Source organism: Solenopsis invicta, chromosome 9 (genome assembly GCF_016802725.1).
Source record: "Solenopsis invicta isolate M01_SB chromosome 9, UNIL_Sinv_3.0, whole genome shotgun sequence".
NCBI lineage: Eukaryota > Metazoa > Arthropoda > Insecta > Hymenoptera > Formicidae > Solenopsis > Solenopsis invicta.
Genome location: NC_052672.1, coordinates 15850838 through 15875504, shown reverse-complemented (window position 1 = coordinate 15875504; position 24667 = coordinate 15850838). Strand labels below are relative to the sequence as shown.

The following is a 24667-nucleotide window of genomic DNA, read 5'->3' as shown; positions in this document are numbered from 1 at the left end:
CCCTTGCCTTTTCTCCGCGCCGCTTCTAAATGTAATTTAATAATGTCTGCCGCCGTGCGCCACCGACGCTACCGGGCCTCCTCGGGATCCTCGTGACTCAACGACGCGGAATAACGATTTTTACAAGGAACCGTCGAGACGTTAACTCTCTCTCTCTCTCTTTCTCGCGGCGAGCCTTACGGCGGATTAATATTCTTCGCTGAGAAACGAAGACGCGGAATACGTCGACTTTGTGAAACGGGGGAATTAAATTTCACGGCGACGCGCGCTCGTTCTGCGTCCGACACGTTATTGTTTCTAATTGAAGGCTACGAGATAAAAAATGAAAGCGTAAAGAGGCGTAAGGATTAAACGGCTGGAACTTGAGGTAACTTCGAGGCGTGCCGTTAAGCGGAAGTAAATGCGGTGGATGTAATTTATGAAGTAGTAAACTTCGAAAATCGATAGTCGTGCGGTTGAGCGTTGAACAGCTCTTACATATGTATCGATTTCGCAAACCTTGATCTTCGCTTGATGTATAGCTAAATGAATTTCAGTATAAAGGACTTTATTTATGACAATTTGAAAAGCATAGCCAATCGAGTAGAAACGCGGAGTATACGTTATTAAGAAGATGAAAAACATCTCGTAAGAAGAAGGAAAAACGTTTAAAATTCCAAAATTGTTGTTTGTGGCTAAATTATTAACTTGAAATAATATAAATCGTAAATTCAATACTCTGTTTCTATAATGTGATTTTGTTAAAACGATAACGAATGCGCAAAAACGCGTGACATTAAATTAAATTATATTTTTCATATCGTGGAGTTGAATTTTGCATGGCACGATATCTCCGAGTGTTGCTTAAATTTCCTAAATTATTCCTTGAATCACTTATTTACAACTGATTATAAGGATAATAAGGCGGAAAGTTAGATATTCTATAGAACTAATCGCGAACGGCGAACGCGGTGAGTTAAGCGAATGAATTTGCCATGAATGCAAGACGAGATCAGAACCAATCGTCAGTCCCCAGCATTACAGTTCGTCAGGTAGCGCTCTGCATTTCGTCACGCCTCATTACCTAGATTTACGAAGACCGAGGTAGGCAGAACCGCATGCGAATACTGTGACTGCCGACTAGGAAGCGGCGGCTAATCGGTCGAAATAGAGAGCATCGGAGAGGAAAGAGCAGGGGAGAGCAACGAAGAAATCGTGCTCTCAATAGTAATCTCCGCTGAAACGACTTTGAAATGGAGAATGCGGAATTATTGAAGGAAAAGGGAAATAACGTGCCGCTGAGTTATGAATCGCGTCTTGTTTTGCAAGCTGACCGACGAGATCTCAAACAGGATTTTACTTTACACATAAACTGTGCACATTTTTCATGTTTACTGTTAATTAATTCGGGTAATAAATTAAGTAATAAATTAAGGTGATTATTCAGTTTATATATCGTTTTAATTTGCAAATTAAATCGTTTCTGATCATTCTGATGTTGAGAATTTTAACAATGTAGCAAATAAATTATCAACTTTTTAAAAGAGAAATTTAACAAATTTAACGCGAGAATCTTTTATTGGCAATTATCATCGAATATTCTGTTTCGCTACACACTAACAACTTTTTTATTTGTACCATATGCACAGTTTTCTCCATCTATCTATATTTCCATATGACGATTAATTCTATATATCTTGAAAATCCCACTTGTTCCGCTTTTCTACCTTAAACCCTCTATTCATCGTTACACATAGCTTTCTTTTATCATCGCCTCCATCCCGCTTGTGTCTCTTCGCTGGCACGTTCTCATCAGCCTCTGTGATGCTGGTAGATGTACGGGAATGACGTATTGACATCTCCGTCCACTCATCTTCGCCATTTATCGCGAATAGAAGACTCAAACTACTCCGCCACTCCGCCGAGCGGACACGGCGGATACATATTTCACGACGGGCAAAGTCGGTCGAAGCGTTCCAACATCCGCCATGCCGCTTTTTCTTCGTTGTTCGCTAACGTGTTTGTCGCATAATAGGCTGCTTTCCAAAATATGTAACTTTGAAAAAATGAGATCAAGATTAACTCTTTTTATATTTTATTATCAAATGTTATTTATATTAAGCGAACAAATTTCTAAAAATATACTGATAAAACGTGTATTAATACTATTATGTATAAAATTTTGACTCATGCTCGTACCAAATATAATTCAGTGTTATTAAAAATTTATAGTTTCTAAACGATGTATTGTTACGTTTGTAGATAATTTTAAAAAAATTGAAAAAAAAGAAAAATTAATGCGTTTACGTCATCCTTGTATAACATCAATTCGAAATGTTATATTGTAGTTACATCTGAGTGAGTTCCTTAAAAAAAAAAAAAATTCACTGGGTACCGTTCGTAGGCAGAAGTATCATTTGCGCAAGCACGCGTGAACAATCTGATTGACACGCGTGGAGAATCAAGCTCGTCATACCTGGATGATCTCCAATCTGTTTACTTTTATTAGACGTTTCTTTTCATTTTGCGTCTTTATGGGTCACTGAACGTTCATTAGCGCAGCATCAGCACGCGCGATCAATTAACCCTCTCTCCGACTTGATGGAAGACCAGCGCGGAGATTTGTATCCGCGATAACTTTGTTCATTGATGATTAAATCCAGCACGGCGAAGGAAACGTCGAGAATACACGTGTTATCGACATGTCCGTTTATTTGGTGCCGCCTTTTTTTCCCAATCGAAGATTTTATTTCTCTCGCGAATAATTGCTTCGTGTAAATTTCGAGCGGCCATTCGGTCGCTCATCAATGTCACCTGTCATTACGGCGTATCATCGGCATCTACCGGCTTTGACGTTTCAGTCGATAACGTTCGACGAATTAAAATCGTTGAGATTTATACGAGAAAGTCCAGTGCCACGCTTCTTCGTATAAATAGCTCGGAGTATTTAATCGATATCATTCTATAAGAATTATTTTTACTATTTGACGATACATATATTGCATTGCCACCTCTTTTATTGGAAACATCAACATTATCTGTACATAATTTATTAATTACAATTTATATTCTCCATATTAGAGACAAGTGATCTCGAAATGAAGATTAAAATTACGCGTACATATATTGCTTTTTATTAAATATTTAGCAATAATGCCTCAGCGAATTAGATTATTTTAAATTAGGTCTTTATTTTATTTTATGGCTGACTACATTTTTCTGTACACGCAGTCTGCGAGGACTGAAGATTAAACACATATTTAATTATGTTAGGATAATCTCTTAATACTTTTTTCGGGGCAAAATCGGCATTTTTAATTATATAATATCCACGTGGCATTGCTCATGCTCAAGGACAAAACAGGAGAAATCCGTAATGATTGAATAGAAACGTTGAGGCTCGTGATGGAAAAAAAAAGCGCGGGAAATTATCCGATGGGCATCACGCAGGGGTTAGAACGGGGGAAGAAAGGCTATCGCGAAAAAATGTCGAGGAATGTGAGCGATCCCGAGGAACGACGGCGTCGACGTCGAGAGCGAGTTTTTGCTCGATTTGCTCGAAAGCGAAGAAGATTGCGAGCTACGGCGGTAACGACGTCTTCGGGAGAATCATCCCGATGGTGTAGGATGAGACCTGAATGGTTACGCAACGTACGTCCCGATCGATGCCTACGTGTATATGTGTGTGTGTGTGTGTGTGTTTCCACGGAACCACGTGTGGTTCCTACGCTGGCTCGAGGCCGAATACCTTTCTGGTATCGACTGTACGCCAGTTAGTTTGCGGTTCTTCCAGGAATTTGAACCCTATGATCCTTGGCACTGATCCCTCTCGTGTTCCGAATCTTCGTCGAGGGCTGCCGCTGGCTTTGAAGGCCGCTGCCGAGGAACGAGAGAGAAGGGCCAATGAGGAGGCGAGCGTAGACAGACAGCGCAAGAGGATTCCTTCTCGACGATAAGCCCCTATCCCCTCACAAAGGAATCGTAGGGGCTAATAAAAATCGGCTGTTTGCTTAGCTGCTATTACACCAGATATTGCGATGAAACGCGTGCTGTGGATAAATTTACCACTGAAGCAAACGCCGCGCCGCCTCGACTACGTTGCGCAAGTTGATTCATCATTGTCGTGTATCGCAAGCCAATTATTTCACTTTATGGTACCCTCGTTTCCTACCTCGAATTTGTGTGACTCCATTTGTCAAGAGATTTTTTATCGTCATTAGGCACAAATTCTCTGTATTTCAACAGATTTACAACAGCGTTACTAAAACACGGCCATTAAATGTATACGCGAGAATGAATGAATGAATGAATGAATGATGTTATTCTTGAATCGCCGCTGGCTTAGAATCAAGTTTGCACGATCAACCTACACCTACGCGAGTTCGTTCCTCTTTAAAGAGCATCACGGTGTATTGTGCACACCCGGAAATCATTTGCTGACTGCTACGCTTACTTCCGCTCCTTTTCCCTCATTTCCTTACCGCGAATCGCGGTGGTAACAAATTACCGGTTAACAAGCTTAGAAGCACGAAGGCGTTCTTAACAAGATGACGTCACAACAATAACAAACAATTGTATCGTTTCACCGTATGTACGATTGTACCCTAACGAACCTAGTCCCCATTGCATTCTATTGGTCGGACGAGACAGCCGCTCGCTCTTTGTACCGGTCTCCATTTCTTTCTCTTCTTAGGCATCTGTCCGAGAATCATCATCACGAGACATGTGCGGCGGGGACGAGAGAAAGGGGACGGATGCTGAATTAGTCGTAAGTCACTCAGCCACAGCTTGTTAGCGTCGTTAACCCTGACCTCCGGGATATCGTCTTCGCTATAACGGCGTTCCGTCGCGTTTTCGAGTGGACGACCGGCATGGCGGAGGAAAACCATAAGCCTCAAAACACGATCAGGTTGGATGGTATCCCTCCACGATCTCGCGTTCTAGATGCCATTCTCTTGAATGTCGCCTCGCCAGGATTTCCTCGATGCATCCGGAGCAGACGCGATCGATATCGCTCTCGACGAAGATTTCGCCAGCGACATTGTATTAAGGAACGTGTCTTAAGACGTAAAGTTTATCGTATCAATCAGTAATTTCTGTGGATTTATACAAGATAAAGTTCGAAAAAAAAACTCTTCGATAATTTGATTCTTCGATTTCCCGATTTGTTTTATATATTTATTTTACATGCAATTTTTAAAATTAATATTAAAGTATTAAATGTATATGTAATGCAGTTTTGAATACGATTTGCTTCTTTTGGAATACAAGTACACGCGATAAAAAATTGTTTCTCTAGATTTCTTCAACAAGATATCTTGTAAACGTTACTTGAAACAATATATATTTAGTATCTCAGAAGGCTGAAGTATTGCTAGCTACGAGAGACAATTCGCGATGTAGAGGCTGGCACGGCGCACCACCATTCGATACTTCCCTCGAGTCCGCAAAATCGAGATAGCGATTCAAACGCCCGAAGGGCCAAAATCGTAAATCCTCGCGCTGGCCCCGACGCGCCGTCGCTCCCGAGGTTTCGTATCTCCGACGCAGAACGAGAGCGCGCATACGGTACGAGATTAAGATACGGTACACTCCATTTAATCAGTCCGCGGCCCGGAGAGAGAGTCCCGATATCCGATGGAAAGCACCTGATCGTCGTTCCTTTCTTTCCGGCGCTGCTCGAAAAGAAATGAGAGGGAGCGGAGGAGGCGCGATTAAAAGGAAGGATGGGACAGAGATGGAAGAGACGACCTCGACCGCGCTTTCCAAATTTCGTCGTTCCGAGGACGTGGGGCGAGGGTGGGCGAGATCAGACGAAAGAGAAGAAACGCGCGGGGAGCTGAAAAGTAGGAGGAAAGGACGAGATAAATTCGCGGGTTTACGGCGCCCTTAAAGTCGCGGGGATCTCTTTAACGACCTGGCAGACCGCCACCGTGGTGGTCCTCCTAGCGGGAGGGCTGAAATGCATCGACGCTCGCTCGCTCGCGTGCGCGCGGACGCGAGTGCGCGAATGCGAGTTCGGGTTATCATTCATTCGCTCTCGAGCGAGCCGCGAGAGCTCTGTTAATGACAGTCCCGTGGAATTACTGCGGAACTTCAGGTCCGCCAGAACGGTGCGCGAGGTGAGGGCTGAAAAATGCGCGAGAGGGAAGAAAAGGTGAATCTACCGCGCGAAATTCCGCCGACGGGCGAAGATTATCTTTCTCCTCAGGGGTGGCTCACTCTCCCCTCTCTCGCCACTCGTTTCCTCCCTCTTGGTTCTCACCGTCGAGTCTCTCACCAGCTGCAATTCTCGATGTTCGAGCCTGCCGCTTCAAAGAGCCGCGCACGGCTCCTTGAAAATACTTTATTTTATTGTTACCGCCAGATCCAGCGGATTCCGGCCTCGTTACTGTCCAAGTGTCTCCACGAGGTTGAGTAACGCGAGATTTGACTTTGCGTAAACTCTTTATAGTCGAGGGAGAAGGAAGACAGAGAAATAAGAGTGAGAGGTGACTGGTGGTCTCTAGAAAGAAGAAGAGTCCGGCTTTCGGGGATCTACGAGTGGGATGCGATAAGAGATTTTGAGAATCCAAGATGGAACTCTCGATGTCCTTTTTGTCCGTTCAGATTTCGCGCTCCGCTCCACGATCCGGTCGATTTTCTTTTCTCGTTTCTTTTTTTCTTCCTACTGTTTGTCCGATGTGATAGCCCACCGTCGAATCGAGCTCTATCCTACACAAACCCCGAAATGACGCCGTTATCATTAAGAACGGTCTTATCGGTCGTAGAGAGTGACCATTATCTCCGAACTGTTTCTGCGCCCATTGAGCCCGACGAAGACGTTTTCTCTTTTAGATATGACCTCGTTGGTCGGATGTAGAAAGTCCCCGTGGTTCCATGAGAAATAAAAATCCGCAAATAGCCTTTGATATCACAACATTACGCGATACCGAATGAAACGCAATTGCAGCTAGGTCGCCAGAAAATCAAATTGTATTTCTTGCGAAACCATAGGAGTTCTGCACGATCTCTGTATATCAATTTTTATCACGTAAATAACAACGTCGATTAATATCGAATTTGATAGCGTTGTACACTGAAAGAAAAAATTTCTAAATTCGCATTTAAAAATAATGCTATAAAATTTTAACGATTCAAAACGTTCAAACTGCAAAACTTTGTTTTCTTTTTATATCGTTGTAGCAAATAGCGATATGTAGATATTAATATCGATGCCTTAAAAAGTTTGAAATTTGATCACACACTTCTGTGATCGCTCTTAAAATATTACGCCCCGATATCCGAATAATTGCACTTTAATGTCTGACACGATGTTTGACGAGCAACGGGAATGTTTTCGCTGATCGCGTATGTGATGCAGCGGAATTGCTAGAACCTCATAAATCCGCTGCAAATGGCTTACAGGTTTACCTATAAAAACATAATGGCGAGACGGTCTCCTTTCATCGTTCTTTTTCATCGAGCATTCGGCCTATCGATCCATGGAATTTTTTTATTGCCACTGTCCCTCGCAGCGCGTTCCCTTCGTCAGCTAAAAGAAAGTAAACATCGTAAAAAAAATTCGCACTCACTGAGTGTTTGTTCAGGTCCCACGAGAGGAATATCAATACCCATAGAAAATTGGTGACATAACTTGGAGATCATCTCAACTTGTTTATCAATATTGAATGCGCTTCACGTCCGTCGCGCGAATGACGAAATTCTCGTACTTATTATGTTGCGTGTCTCGAAAAATTCGAGCGAAACGCGTGGACGCGGTAACGCGGTAACGCGGAGCGACGATTGTATTTAAAACAGCCGTGTAAATGAGACGTGTGAACAAGTTCTCTCAAATTGTATAATTTCGTTGGGGAAATTCCACAGCACTGACGAAGAGAGCGGCGCAGGGTCGCGTAAATCCGCGGACGAATGGCCTGTGGGCTCATCGCGAAAAGCGTAATAGAGAATTCCGCAATTCGGATGCTTATGGGGCATTCCGACGGAAAACGTTAGTGCGGCTATTGTGATCGACCGTGGGCGCGCACACAGACGGGCTCCGCCGTGAGCTTCTAAATTATTACGCAGTTTTGAATTTAACGAAGCCAATGGCGAGAGGACGCGCTTCGGCTCGTCTCCGTGAAGTCGTAAAGCTACGAATGTTCGCTTAACCGGAAAGCTCCCGGTTACTTTTCCCGGCAATTCCTTCGCGCAGCACACTTCTAGGCGGCGGCGGCGGGAGAGCCGATTTACCGTTACGGAAACAAAGAAAATCAAAATATCTTCCGCGAAACCATCCACCTTCCTGGAATGGTCTAGAAACTGCGAAAGGTCGAGCTCCGTTTCCCCGAACGCGAGTCGTACGTAGCCTCGTAAATGCATTTGCTTCCTGTTTTGCGGTGGGTTACGACGTCGCTGCACAGAATCAATATTAATATAACGCACATTACGCCGTAACGAACGACGAAATTTTGATACTATTCACAAATTATTTAAGCGAGAATTTGCAAATGCCTTTGCTTTAGTCAAATGCAAGCTTATTACGATAACCAACAAATATTAATTTACATCTGCCTTGAATGAAACTGATGATGAGCTTACAATTGGAGAATTTATTATCACATAAATGTGATTTTCGATATCTGGACCTAATTATTTCCTTCGTCCTTATTTCAATAATGAAAGGAGATACATTTCTCTTCGCAAAGTTTCATATGGTTTTACAATTTCTTCCGCTGTTCGTTTTATTAGTTTGTTATTTATTTGTTTAGATATTTAGATGCCTGTAGATAGAATCGATCGATATTTCCATGGCTTCGAACGCATTAATATTATTCTATTTGCAACGACGATTAACGTTGTTTTCCTCGAAGATTTTCTGACAGATTAAGTCGACGGGATAGATCGGTCGTTTATATATATATATATATAGAGCTGTGCCTCGGAGGTCAGGATTAGTAAAGTTCAGTTGATGCCGGAGCAAGCTCCAGGGAAGGAGAAACGGTCCCTAAGCGAGTGATAAAATTCCTTTCCAAGTTATATTAACGCCGTTAGTCGTACCCACGGTGGCCCCGGACGAACTTTAATCGTGAATAATGAAGGAGCCCGGCGGCGATTATTTTTCTCGCAGAAGGGACCGACGGCATTAGACGCAGCCCTCGAACTTCGGCGCGGAGCCATTTTTTGCAGTTCCCAAAGAATCTTTGTCAGGCGGGAAAATAGACTTGACTTCTCGCTCGTTGTTTGATTCTCAACGTACTTATCGTAAATTATGGCGTTAAAGATAAGTAAGGACGCCCCGCGCGCGCGCGCGCGCATTTCCGCCTTTTAATTTTATGACTGCGGTTTTCGAAAGCCGATTCACTCGGTGTGAAACAGCACTTCCTAATTCACTTAATACCCTAGTACACTATTTTTAATTGAAGACTCGACATAAAACAGGCTTTATGTGCTTTTAAATTTCTATTTGTAAAAGCGGCGATGGTGGCACTGTATATTTAATTACCCGCTTCATAGAGGCTGTTTATTAAGATGTGTTGGTTGTCATGACATTTAAGAATACATTTCTCGATGAACTATATTATGCCGCTACCAGCGTCGGCATGTAACAAACGTTCTTAAAGTAGCTTTATAAAAGGCGAATAGCTTCATTTGTAATAGCGTCAGACAGAGCCGTCGCTCCTGATGGTAACCGTTAGGGCGAATAATAAATTGGCAGACAATGCCCGAAGGAAGATACCAAAGTGCACAAAGAATGCTTGCTCAGCTATCATTTTTAGTTCGCAGACGGAAAGAAGAACAATATAGCTGTTCAACGCTGGCATAATTTACCCTCACCGAACATCATGTGGTTTTCAATAATTACTGTTATTCATGATTAGGGAAACTTAGTAAAAGGTAATCTTGAAAGTGTTTCCATTGCTATCACGCGATACAATAATGAGAGAAAAAATAAATTATGAAACGAATTATATATATGAATTGAAGAAATAAGTATTTTCTATGCTGAAATATAATAGATATTAGGAAATTAAAATAACGTTCCAAAATTGCAATTAATTAAAAAAGCGATAGACAATATACGAAATTGAATATTTATTATTTTTACATCAACTATCCTACCTTTCGCCGCCTTCTGCATTAACTGTCTTTTTACATTGCTTTTTTTTACTGTAACAATGTAAAGAAAATAAAACAAAATAAATGGAAATAATGATATTGAAGCAAAAATGGACGGTCCTAATCGACTCCCGTAATAAGCAAATTTTTGAAAAACCAAATAGACCATTGTTTTATAACGTTGTTATCGCTTAAAACTTGCGTACGTAATAGGTATTAAAATCGCAAACTATTGCGCAGCTATTATTTCGCGATTATTCGCCATGCGAAGCGTTCGTTCAAAGAGAAGTCGACAGGACGAAGGACCCGAAGGAGACTTAGCCAGAACAGGGTGCTATAATCTCATTTGTGTGGTATAGTTGGTGCATAATTCCTCGCAGTGAGTAGCATAACTTTGTACTCTCTCCAAGGAACTGTACCAAACTGGCACAGCCTACGGGAGAGCATCAACTTCGCAAACTCGCGGAGTAGTTGCGTTGACGGGAATGTACTTTCCCATATGGGATGCTTGACTCCTAAAGATAATTTCTGCAGCATTTGCGGCCTCGCGATCGCCGCAAGCGCTTATCACTGTAAAAGTAAATTAAATGTATCGCAAGAAAATATTTTATTTTCTGATTTTTCATTATGCTTTTTATAAATAATTTGTCCAGTCAAAATGTTTTCGCATGCTCGATATTGATGAATATAATTTCTTCAATTACAGCTGATTATTGAGAGATGCGGTTTCGATGTTCCAATAACTTATAAACCGGTTATATAATTACATTACTCTGGCGATCTGTCATGTTTTTTTTTTGCGCAGAACTGTAATTTCTGATCAAATATATTCACTAAGTATTCTGTGTAGAAGTGTGAAGAGCCTATCACTATTAAAGCAATATATAATATATCATCTGATTGTAATCGGTTTCCGTTCCTCCTCCTCTTTTATAACTATTAAATTTAAGCCGCAGTACCGCCCATTGCCACCATTTCAGCGTGAGTGGCTCGGCGGGATACTTAAGTCGCTTCAGTCTCCTAACAAGCCCACTTGTCTCCTCTTTCAGACATGCTACGAGATGGAGAGGTACCTGAAGGACGAACCGAAGCTACAATCGTACAAAAAACTCCCCACGGAACTGGACACAGCGCCCTGGAACCTCTTCAGGGCACCATCGATCTCGTGGACGACGTCCACTGGAACGAGTGCACAATTCGACCCCCCAATCAAAATGGAGGTGTGTAATCAGCCGATGCTGACAAACTATTAAATTGCTTGCTATCAAATTATCCCAGAGAGAATCTTTCTACTCAAATTCTTATATTATATAATCATTATTTTCATTTATATTGTATTCTCATATACATTTAATATAATATTAATATATTTTTCATTATCCTTCCCCGCCTTTTCGAACGAATGAATTAATATTGTTTTAAGAAATTAAAACGTCTTTTTTTCTTTGTAAACCAGGTGACGACGTCGTCAGACGAAAGGGATCCCCTCTGCCTGGACGACATTAAATTCAGTCCTGGTGATCATAATGACAATGGTCGCGATAGGGATCTTCTCGATCGTCATCTTGACTCTTTATCGATGTCCTCGGCGAGTTCGGCGTGTTCAGCACTGTCCTGGGACAGCTCACCTTCCCTCTCTTGTACGGCGCTCATTCTTAAAAAAGAACCGAGCGAAGACCTTGAGGAGGACGAGGAGCACGAGGTATGTTACGCATGTATTTCGACTAATGATGTTTCACCTGGAATTAACGACAATTAAAAATCCGCGCTCGATCAGAAAACTAATGAATAAATTTACTACAAAAGGGAGATATATTCTTTTATTCGTGTTTTATAACAGCAAATTAATGGAATATTTTGGAAAAATTGTGGCAAAGTTTTTGTTCTGAAAATTATTATTGGTTTTTTATTTCCTGAAAATATTTTCTAAAATCTAATTAATTTTTGTAAACTTTAAAAATTAATTTCACGCACGAGAAGTCCAATAATCGCAGACGTTATAAAAAAAAGCGATTTAATTACATATTTGTAAACATTTTATTGCTTGTAAAGACATTTTTCCAAATACTTTTCGAATCCGATCAAAGTCACTTTCTCTCTCTCTCTCTCGCAAATGTAATTTCTGATTCAATACGACGCACGATGTTACATTGACGCAACGCGTTCGCAAGATCGCGCGATTCGACTCTCTCATCGGTTTATTTGTCTGCCGTAACCCGTTCGAGTCCGATACCCGGCGGCGACTCACGGACCGTGCAATCAATCCCGTTACGTTATTAATCGTAATCTCGTTGCATAATGGCCGCGTTGCATTTTGCCGTTACAGGAGATCGAGGAGGAGGAGGACAGCGGATGCGAAAGCGAAGGTCAGATCCTGACGCCGCCGTCGAGTCCCGGGTCGGGTCAAGGTCATTCCAACTCCAGTCACTCGTCGAGTGGGAGTTCGATGCTCGACGTGCACAACCTCAACCTTCACGGCGCGGGCGGGAGGAGCGCCATCGTCAGGGTTACCACTGGGAACGCGCAGGGTGTCGCAAGGTAAGTGTCGCGTAAAACTCGCGTACTTGCCTCATCTCCGAATGATCGTAACGTAAGTGCGCGCCTCTTTTCCCGCGCGTTACGCGATGATGAAAGGCCGGCGAAAGAAACGTCCGCTTCCAGATCGGCGGTTCCTCTTTGATGTTCCTCTCTCGTTGCTGCTATTCTTGCTTAATGAAAACTTAATTGCGCCTTTAGAATTGAAAGAGACATGCGGCTAACGCGGATACTTGTCCTACGAAAGACGGATGTGCCGCACAGTTACGTCTCTCGCTCGGAAATTATCTTGATTAACTGTAACTGGCATTCCCTGATATAAAGTGGCCGTACTTTCCGGGTCGACTTATCCCATCCAATTCGTTCCTGGCAATTTTCTACGGAATTTACAAAAAAAAAAGAAAGAGACGCGCGGGCTCATCAAAGAAAAAAAAGTCGACGTTGTCGGGAAGTAGCTTCGAAACGTTCTCCGCTACGGCGCGCGGCGGGATAAGAAACTTAAAACAATTCGCTCTCGCGATCCATCATTAACCCGTCGCCGGAATTGCGCTCTTCTCGATTCGCTCGCGTTTCTTTCGAGGCACGAGACGTGCGCCGATTACTCAACGTTCTACCGATCACGCTACTTGTTATTTCGCGCGCGTTAAGCTCGCTGGCGAGCCGTGACACGCACGAGCCTCGTTTCACGGATGTCGCGTCTTGATAGCGCGCGACAGACTAATTGCAACGAGGCGAAAATACAGCCAATGAGAGGAAGCAAATCGCGTTTTTGCAGACTGATCTCCGTCACGGCGAACGGCTTCCCCGCGGTAGCCGGCACGCAACACGCGCACGCGGGCGCAACCGCGGCCACGACCACCGTGGCTAACAGGCACCACGCGAGGAGCAACGAGCACAGTCCGCCCGACACGAAACGCAGGATACACAAATGCCAATTCCCCGGGTGCAAGAAGGTCTACACCAAGAGCTCGCATCTCAAGGCTCATCAAAGGACGCACACGGGTGAGTGAAGTCGATGCAGCGCTATGTCTATATCTAGCGTCTATATCTCGATCTGAGGCCGGCCGTGTATCGAGGCTGTCGATAAATTATGCCCGTTCGAATCGCCACTGGTGCGAGGATAATACGATAGACTGCCGCGACACGCCGCGTGCGAATCCAAATAATCATAAGAGCGCTGAAGCTGAACTGACGATCATACGACGAGTTACGCGTGCGCGCGCATGCTATGAATATGTGCGCGTTCAACGAGCGTTATACGCGTTGGGCGCGAGTTATAACAAATTTTTCAAACCGTTGCTGGACATCCTCCCCCTCTCTCTCTCTCTCTCCGCCCTACACGAGAACAACGGGAGTATAATTAATTACGGAGCCGAATTAAGGGTGCTTCGTTATTCGTGTTGACACGCTCGCGAGATGGCATCTCGCTGACGAAACAAAGCAGACAAATGTAGCGCTCATTCGCGCGCACTCTGACGCATTTATTTCCGATCGAGTCAAAACATCCGACATCGCATGTTTCTCTAATTGGCTATTGTCATTTGGAAGCAATTTTCTATGCTCTTTGTATAGATACATTTTTTCACAAATGAAAGGGGTACGTGTGTAAATTGAACTCGTTTAACGCGTTTTATTTAAATGTATTAATTTTATTGGCTTGTGTCGTCATTTTTTATTTTCCTCTCCGGCTTTTGTCGTGGCTTAATATATCTAAAATATTGTTTCAAACTTTTCCATTCTTCAATACTAACAAAGACGCGTCTGTCGCAATTATGAAAAATAAATCAATAAAATTCTTCCATTCTTCAATACTAACAAAGACGCGTCTGTCGCAATTATGAAAAATAAATCAATAAAATTCTTATATATATATATTAATTATATTTTAATATAATTTGAGCTGACGATTAATCCAAAGACTCACCGTCAATTATAAATTTTGAATTAGCGTTATTAAAATGAACTTTGTATTCATTCTTTTTATATCAATTATGTCATTTTTGTTTCTTGAAATTAATTAATTCCTTTTAGTCAACATAAATGGATTTTACAGATTTAGCATTAATAACTGTATCACTCAGATTTTGAGGATTTTGGAGGGTTAATATAATTTATGATCTAAACGCGCAAGAACAACGAAATAGGTTTGTTAAGATACGTCAACTAGTAGCGTAATTATGTCCATCCGTACTTGCTACATTATTTCATCGGCATTATGCTAATATACGAAACACGGATAATCATTCTTCGTCGATTAAAATTCTTGTGTTTCGATGAAACGATGGAAGTTTCCTTCTAACTTAAAGAGTGGCAATATCCGCTACTTCCATGATCCACGTTGACGGGACACGTCACTGTCCGAACGCGATATTGCTATGGGTCTTCGCGATTCTCTTCCCTCCGATCCTTTTCGCAGTCGCTTGCGGTGAACGGTGGCAGGCAGAGAGATTGTAATTAACGAACTCTCCTCTGTTCCCTTTCACCTCTCTCTTCTTCCAGTGCGCCCGTACAACTCGTCCTTCTCCTGCTCCTTTTCCTTCCTCTTGCTTCTTTTCGGGCCTCTGCTCTTTATCCACGGTTTTTGTCGCGTCACACTCAGGTCCTACGGTTTCGCCAGTCGTACGTACGGTACCTTGCGGTACGTACGCCTTCGTTCTTCTGTGTATGTATAGCTTAGGTATGGTGAACCAACACTGTGAAAATAACGCGAGAGAGAGAGAGAGAGAGAGAGAGAGAGAGAGAGAGAGGGATGGAATGCAAGGGTGGTAATAAGGGACGGGTTGGCCGGGACGCCTTCATCCTGCAGCATGGCAGGTACGTCGGGATTGCTTCTCGCGGATCGTTAAGCAGAACTGCTAACTACGGGATTATGCATACTGCGGGATCCGTCCCGCAATTATGACTCTGTTATGAATTCGTCCTGACACAAGGATCTCCCTGTCGGCAGAACGGCTGCACCAGACGACGGACGGCCGCGACATGTACGACGGCACATCGTACGTTTATCTCGAGACATTTACGGTGAAAAAGGTGTAAAAGCGCAATGTGCCCTCGGGTATTGGTTCGCCCCTCTTCTTCTTTTCCTTTCTCAATCCGTACTTCACGGTGTTACGTGCGACTGTATCGAACATATCCGCTTCGGAACCGAAACGTTCCTCTCTCACACAATAGTTTTCTTAAGATTCTTTCTGTTTTATTATCCGCTTATTGTCTCCATAAAATAGTCGAAATGCAGTTTTTGTAAGAAATTGAATAAGACATTGCTATATATCACATGGAAGAAACAAACTATAGTCATTGAAGTATTTCCTATTATTACTAATTGATATCCGTTAGATGCCGGTTCTTTAAGAACATAATTTTTGACGTGTATAAATTATAGATTTTATTTAAAAAAATTTTAAAGGTTACGATTTCTTTATGTCACTGCTATACATAATTATTCAATCAATTTTATTCAAGAAGTACATTGCATTAAGAAGAAATAGAAAATTTGAAGATGTATAGGTTTCACGATTGTTCTTGAGCAACAGAAACAATTGCACGGCGACTACTTCCGTACTTATTGATTACTATCCACTGCATGAGGAGATTTCCGCCGCGATCTCGTCGTCGAAAAAGTTTGGCGACACGCTCTTTCTCTCTCTCTGAGAGTTCGCCGCCAGAGAAGAAAAACGACCGCATCGAGAAACTTCGGAAAGCGGAGCTTTTCGCGAGGATGGAAATGGCGGCAGACTTTGATCTCACCCGACGGAATCTAATTACCTTGCGGACAGGACTTCGCGGTAGCGAGACACGAAACGAAGCGAATCGTCGATCGCGAGACGACAACGTGAAGGTTCGTTACGAATTCCATCGGCGAAGTTTCCCTTCGGAAGGCCCCTCTCGATATGTAGATATCCCGAGAAGGATCCGCAGAGATCTAGTCCCTTCGCTTAGTTTGATCTTATATTTGACGACGACGACGGCGACGAGGAGGACGGCAATGACGACAGAAACGACCATCTATATCCATCGAATCACATTATTCTCGCAGCCGGCGAGCTTAGTGCCGATTCTGCGATGTGATCCGATTAAACGACTCTAACAGTCAAGCGTGTCCACTTGCTAATTCCTTTCTAACGAAGCAATCAGACATCACTATTAAATACCAAGCACGCCCGTCGATTTATCCAGTCTTTTGATTTTTGCACGCAAAGCTCGTTTAAAACGAACGAATCCCAGCTACGAGAGAGAGAGAGGGGGAGGGGGGAGCCGTTGTAATATCTTGAATCTCGTTGGTTCAGCACCTTGTGATAATTTTACATTTTTGTCTGCGTTACGCACCGATGCGAAATGTGGTTTCTCACTGCTGGCCGGTTTAAATCACACTGTTGAAAGCCGCAAGTTAATTAAAACGTTTAACGGGATTTGGGCCTTCTGCGCAAAGAGGCTAATTTGAGCGGAGAGCAATGTTTCCGCGAATGCTTCCGGAACGGCCGCGATTTTTCACCGTCACTCACAGCGCAGACAGATTTACGTGGAATTTGTGTAATGCGCGATAAGAAGAGAGCCCCACGTAATTACGTTAATTATAAATCGTAAAGGGAGAACCGGGAGAAGACTTGGTTATGGGAATGATAATGCTGGAAGAAAAATCCGCGGATATAAACTCTTTGTTCTGTCCTCATAGTATCTTCACGAGAATAAAACCGGACTAATTCTTCTTTTTCATCGTGCTTATCCTTCTCGCGTATTAGGTTCTTGTCCGAGCGGGTCCTTTCTCGCTGCGGGAGCGACGCGCAGGGCTCTCGTATCCGATTTTCCCACGGGTGTCAAGGAACTATCGATCGCCGTCCCGCAGCCTCACATCGGCTGTGTATAGCGGCGAGAGAAAAGAGGGACGGAAGGATAGGAAGAGAGAGATTTCCAATTACAGGGACTTTCCGTTCTGGAATTCCATTCCGAACGTCATTGTTCTCGCGTCGCGCGCCGCGGACAGGACTTTGATCCTTCGACGATGCGAGAGTCCGATCGCGCTTCGCCCGGGACACTTAACAGTCCTTCACTTCGTTCCGGAAAGTGGATAGTCAACATATATGAGAAAGAGCGATTTTATCCCTTCTTTGAGTTCAGTTCACTCGACAATCGCACGATTTCGTGCAGGAAATGAAACGTTAGCGCGTACCTCGGTCTACAAGAATAGGAAAACATTTATTCTACGAAAAAACACCCCTGTAAGAATACACTTGATAAATTTATAAATGCAAGTTGTTAAATACTCGCGCAATCCACGAAGATAGTTTGACGAGTTTCGCCCATGTCATGCAAAGGCTGTACATTTTCTTATCGCATTACCAAAGATATATTTTCCTCTATGATATTTTCGAATCTACGTAGAACGGGGAAGACGAGAATGGAGATATAAATGACTCGAGGATGATAATACGTATTTCACGTATATATATAATATGTATTCATACACGATTGAAAACTTTGCTTTAACGGATCGAGGGATATGGGAGGCAGTTACGATCGTGGGAAGAGGACGGGGCAGCCAAGATTACGTACAGAGATCGAAGTAGGTCAGCCAAAGTATAATAATTTAACATGAGAGCGCTTTAGAGACGCGCAGCTTTCCCCGATCTTAAATCAAACGAAGAATGGAACGAGCGGCGCGGCGGCGGCGGCGGCAGCAGCGGCGGCGGCGCACGGCCCCGAGAACTTATTTATCAACGTAACTCGCGACGATGAATCCGCGCTGTCGAAAACAGTCTGCTTATATACATTACTTCTGCATTTCTCCTTAGACGTGTCGGTGTATCCGCGAACAATAGGACCCGAAGGTATCCAGCGTCTCGGGAGGGCGGTATAATCGAATTAACCATAAATCCAGCGCATTTCCGCGCAAACGGATATCCGTGATTTATGCCTGGCGAATGGTCCGAAGCGCGAAAGAAACGGGCGGCGCAATCGCCCGGTTAAAACATTACAATGAAGCAAGAAATAAATTTGCAAAACGGCGGAACGACTTTCTTAAGTTTCCAACAGTTTGCATGGGAAATATATCGCTTTCCTCTACGCTCCCAATTGTATCGCTTATACCGTCGCTTTTCTCATTTTGCTAATATTTGGATTGTTTCGAATATATCTATATCGATCGCAATTACATTAGCAATGATATGTGACACGAGTGCAACGGATTGCATATAAAATTTGCATAAAATCTTGGTCAAAATAAAAATGAAAATAATCCATATTGAGAGAAATATTTATATCGATGTAGACATTTTTTCTCTGATATGCTCGTGTACGATATGTGCATCGGACGATACCCTTAGCGCGTGATTTACGTGTCAGCGGTATTTCGCATATAAACGAGCCTGTTATTTTTCGCCGCAGACATCGCGCCGGTGCACGCAGGAACAACTGCGTCGCGACGCGGGCGATCTGAAATTTGTCGGTACATTGATTCGAAGAGACGAGGGGGTTCACGGAGGGGCGGCTGGTAAGCGGCACGTCGTCGAGCCCCGTACTCCATTACTAAAAGTTTCTGGTCGCGGTGCATCGCGGTAATGCGATTCGTAAATAATGGCTCGAGAAACTGAACTCGGCGACACGCCGTCCGCCTTCTTCGTCGTCGTCGTCGTCGTCGTCGTCGTCGTCGTCGTCGTCGTCGTCGTCGTCGTCGTCGTTGTCGTCGTCGTCGTATTCCCGCGAGCCAAGTGCATCTGCGCGATTGAACACGTCTCCTCTTACGTTTAAACCGCAAGCTCAAAGTCTCAGCTGCATCTCCGTTCCTGCAAGAGACCGCAGGCGTCTGTGGTCGTGAGCGATCTTCCCCTTTCCCCTGTAAATTTCGTCGATGTTAAATCTTAGATGTTGCCAACCGTGCCGTGGTGCTCCAACGCGATACACAATAGCCATCGATTTTCGCAGCTATAAAGTCGCAATCCGATCGCGATCGCACTCCCGAAAGAGTTATCTTGAGCTAAATTTAGGTCAACGTAATTAATTCAGGGTTAATTACGCGAGAAAATTGTCTATTTTATATTGGAGCGCGTTTTATCGCGGACGAACGTTATGGCTGTGCCGGAAGCTAATCGATTATTGCGTGTAATTCGAGTATCAATAGCGATAAAACGCCTCGCAATTCTTTGAATGGAATAGTTTTTCAGAATTTATTTCTCGAGATTCTCGTTCGCGGGGTAGAAACTTGCTTGCGAATCGCGCGTATGTTGTAATAAAAGAATACCAACGGGAAACGTTTTATTGCAAACGCGATGTGTGCTTTCACGTTACACTTCGAATTGCGAAATATTTCAACGAAGCTGCTGCTCCCAGGCCGTTCTTAACGATATCGACGATGTAAATAGCGTTCAATTAAATTCTAGTGGCATTCCGATGTTCGTACCGGCACAGATCATTTCCTCGATTACTTATGTACTTTACAAAAGTTTGCATAACGTATATTGTAACGCGCTCGCCCCGGGGCGACTGTGCGCTGCGCGCACATGTACGGCACACATCGATTCGCACCTCGGGCACTGTTCGAAACACATGATCGCGCCAAAGTTAGATCCGTCTGCCGCGACGGGGGTTGTGTACCGCAAACAATTGGAAACGTCGTCAAAGTTCTCGCTTCGGTTGACAGCGTAACCACACTTCACAACACGCGAAATGCGAATCGCATCCGGCAGTTTCGCGACACGCGATGAAAATCTTTTATACATGCGTCACGGAGACGCGGCGCGAAAAGTGACGCTGTAAAGAGTCTCGCGTACTTTTTATGTCAAGTATATATCTCGACACTTTCGATGTCTCTTATTTTTGCGTCATTTTTTATTACGTCTCTGTCTTCTTGTGATATAATAGAAAAACTAAAAATTTCCGTTTTAACTTTGCTGTTTAAATTTTTTATCGTTTTGGTCAAAACGTTTTAAAAAAATAACAAAAAATTTTCTTCGAGAAAGATCTCACGTTAACAGACGAAATCACACATCAAATACGCCAGAGAAAAAAATTTTTAATAAAATATTAGTAAGAAAATAAAATATTTTGTGAGTCAAGCAGACTCGAACAGTAAAGTTAAATAAATTTAAAAAGAAAATAATAAAATGTTTGAAAGAGTTACTGTGCAGACGATTATGTGTAAGATTGTTATTATCTTGAATGCTGAAAAAAAATTTACATTAACGCAACGAAAAATAATGAACAAATTCACTGAAAAACGCATAATCGATTCCCGAGTGTGCGAGTTTTTACATTCCTTTCACTTTACTGTGCGTTTTGTTTCGCGAACGATCGTACGCCCATTTTCACGATGCGATACTTCCGGAAGAAATCTCTCATTTATCATTTTTCTACAGCGCGCTATCTCTTACCGGCAAGAAGAACGTCGTTCGCAAAATCCGCCTGTTCAAAACTGAGTATGAAGCGATATCGCGCTTCGTAAAATTTCCTCGGATCCCCATGCGATCCTCGAGAAGGGATCCCGGACCATCCTCTCCGAAGTGAAATGCCGAAAAAAATAAAATGCCACCTCTCCCTCGCGCTGCGGATAGGGGTAACCACGCTGCTTTCCGCGGACCCCCTTTCTTACGTCGAGAACGTCTAGCCGATCGTCCCTCGAACGATCTATCACGCGGTCCTGTAGGATGGTCTCTGATATATTAAACGCTCTCACACAACAAGAAACTTTTCTCTGCCAAGTATTTTTGGATGCAAACCAGAATTTCGTACTTTGATCGTAAAGAAGTTCACTGAGCGTTCTCTCTCTCTCTCTCTCTCTCTCTCTCTCTCCAAATTTTTTTTTAAACTTTTTGTTATTTAATTTTCTATTTCCTTATCGACGTTATTTAATCATTGGACTTGCCCTAGGCAGTGATAAATGCTCAATCAATCAATTTCTCTCCCTCGTTCCCCTTGATAAAAAAATTAACCGTGCATTTCTTTAAAGCGAAACGATGTCTCTATCGCGCATTATGCCATTTTTTGAAAAGTTGAGTCAAATTTTTGCTTTGTTTGCACCATTCAAGCGGGTACTCTCGCGAATAAGTTCAATCGAATTTTCGCAAGTGCGTCGAACGCGCTCCGTACCATTAGATACCGAAAGATTTGCGCGAAGGACGCCTTTGAATATGCAAGGGTACGCCGCGCGCGCTATCAGAAAATCTCATCTTCTTCGCCGGCGGGGGCAATGAAAATCTTTTTGTGAATAAAGTACAAGCGTATCTTCTCCTTTATAGTGCACAATATTTCTTGAAAGGAAAACCTTCTCTTTCTTACTCCCACCGTTTTTCATTCCGACAACAGGAGGTTGGTTTCTATCCTTGTCTTGTCTCGCGAGAAAAAAAGAGAGAGGACCCATGCTCCACCGAAATTCGGTATGCGAAAAAGAAACGAGTGCAATACGTCTCGTAATTTGATACGCGTCACTACGAGGAATTCCACAGATTGCACGCGAAACGCGAGGTGCATAAAAGCGACTAATGTAAAGTACGAGTACTATGCTGGCGGTGCCAGAAAATCGTATCTCTCTTCCCAGGGGGCATGAAGCAAAATCTTTTTGTAAAAGAGATACCTTGCATTTCCTCTTTTATAGCGTACGATATTTCTTCGAAGAAAACGTACCTCTTTCTTACTTGCTCACGGTGACGCGACCGTCTCTTTCTAAAAAGATAAGTTTTCAACGTATTTCTCTCTAAAACTAGAATTCGAGAACAGAAAATGGAGAATTTATTCGTTCAGAGTCGTTGCCTATTTGTAAGATCGATAAAACACAAAAAGTACGTTGACATCGCGTATCATCGAAATATATTATGAGCTGCACGAAACAAGTTTATTTCACATTAGCGTTCCGAGGAGAAACAACGCGAGTGCGCGAGATATCGTAATTGCTACTTTCTTCAGTTCGATAAAGAGCCAAAGGGAGTCAACTCGGTCTCGCGTATTGCCGAATTATTCGGTATAAGCCAAAAGTTATTTCGCGGTATCGAAATTCTATTTTCTAGGCACAAGTTTCTATACGACGACGTCGATGCAAGGAGAAGTAGATCGATCGACAGCCGTCGATTGCTCCGCCAAGTTTTCGCTCGGCGAATAACGTGAAACGAGTCCGCGTGAGAGAACTCGTCCTTGTCGTCGCTGGCGATAAGTATCGCGGGGGAAAGTAACGCGCTCGCCCGCGACTTGGTGAGTTTTCCAGGAGCCACGAGGAAAAATCTCGAGTCGGCCGTCCCTCGGGCGATCCGTCACGCGGCTGCTCGCGATGGCCTCCGGTATTAGACGCGCGCTATTCGCCGAAACGTTTTCGCGCAAAATGTCCTCGGATGTAAAAGGCGGACTCAGGGGCGGAATCCTCGCCCATAAATTCCGGTTGTCCTATCCCTCGGCGACATGACGGAAGGTACCCTATACATCCTCGCCGGCGGCGGACTTAATAAAATGCAAAGACGACGAGCACACGTTGCCAGGACGGACTGACATATCGACGCAATACCGACCCGCCGCCGCGCCGCCCGGACCCCCGTCGGTGTAACGTCGCCGTCCTTGGCAGAGGGAGGACGTAGAAAAATCGCCCTTCCGCCGGAAAGGACGCTCCGGCATACCGTATAAGGCGCGACGACGCTAACTTCGTTATTCACGAGCACGCGAGCGTGCCGCGTTTTTAGACTTAGGACGATTCGGTATTCCAACTCGTTTACATGCAAAGGTAAAAGCCGATATTTTTGCGCCTTCTCTGACGCGGTCTCTTCTCCGCGAGATAATGTTTATTGGAACAAGAACAGAAGGGTAACGTGCTCAGCATAATAATTTTAATATATCGCACTTTTTCTATACGAAGAATTCTCTTGTACGCTTGAAAATTATTTTTCCGAACTCGCGTTCGAAAGAAATGTTATAGTACTGAACCAAATGTGATTTAATCGGATTGATGTATCATGTCGCGAATTTATCGCAATTAATTAAATTTACATTGGTACACTGATAAAATGGTTATTAACTTGACTAAATTTTCCACTTGATTGAATTTCTTCAGTTCAAGCATTTACATATTTAAATTAAATACATAATTTAGTTAAAGTATGAAGTTTAAACATTTTATGTATTTTTAAATCAAATATATAAATATAGTTGAATTAAACAAATTTAATTGAGTTGAAAAATTTAATCAAGTTAATAACTTTTTTCTCAATGTATCTTGATTCGTGTTAAAGTGATGATATAAATTTTCGTTGCAAAACTGATGAAACAAAAAAAAGATAACATGGCACATTATCTCACTAATATCTCGACGATGATCATTGATTTAATATTCAAGACCGCGTGTAAAAATAATCATTAAGCACCAAGAGCGCCCCGACGCATTTGTTACTTGCACTGCTATTTCGTGCTTTTTTTTACAACCCCTCCGACGGATGAAGAATCGCGGGGGGGATAAAAAAGAATGCGTCGGGGACGTTTTAACGGAGTTAAGTCTGCTTGTTTAATACTGCTCTATTACGTAGGAACGGCGAGGCACCGTCGACAACAGGCGGGTCATTATGCGATAATAAAACGCGGATTACCGGAGCGTGCATTGTTCTCTCACGCAATAATAATATTGCTTATATCGCATGCAGGAGCCACTTATCAAAACGCGGCAAAACGACCTCTTCTAGGGCTCGTAATTGCATTACGCCTCGTGGATTTCTGATATATTTCGTCGATCGAAGCTGCCGGTGATTTTATGCGATATTCATAACAAACAATGTCTAATATGTTATGCGTTTCGCGCGAGGTATAAACTAATCGCATTAGTTTCGCGGCGTTTATGTATAACACGGCATGCAAACGGCTGAAATCATCAACGCGTCTAAATCTATTATATGCTAGCGTAAATTAATGACTTAACGTTTAACGCTGCATGAGAACGTACGCCGACAAAAGCTGACTACTATGGCAGAATAGCTGCTGTAACAATACCGAAAATAATTGTTTTGTAATAATAATTTTCATAATCTTTCCTTGCAACTTGCTTATTTAATTCAAAAATTTAATTTAAAATTAATTTTTCATCTTTTATTGAGGTATT

The 24667-nt window shown here is 43.0% G+C and overlaps 1 protein-coding gene across 5 annotated transcripts in view; it reads left to right on the top strand.

The window, feature by feature from the left end:
* Positions 1–24667, top strand: part of LOC105201865 (Krueppel-like factor 7) — a 328039-nt gene that overhangs the window by 288263 nt on the left and 15109 nt on the right. For all 5 annotated transcript variants that reach the window (XM_039453312.1, XM_011170128.3, XM_039453314.1 and 2 more), the window contains 4 exons: positions 11127–11297; positions 11534–11779; positions 12404–12615; positions 13388–13614. In XM_039453312.1, coding sequence (XP_039309246.1) covers positions 11139–11297; positions 11534–11779; positions 12404–12615; positions 13388–13614 — 844 coding nt within the window. In that variant the 5' untranslated portion in view covers positions 11127–11138. The remainder of the gene's footprint in view (positions 1–11126; positions 11298–11533; positions 11780–12403; positions 12616–13387; positions 13615–24667) is intronic.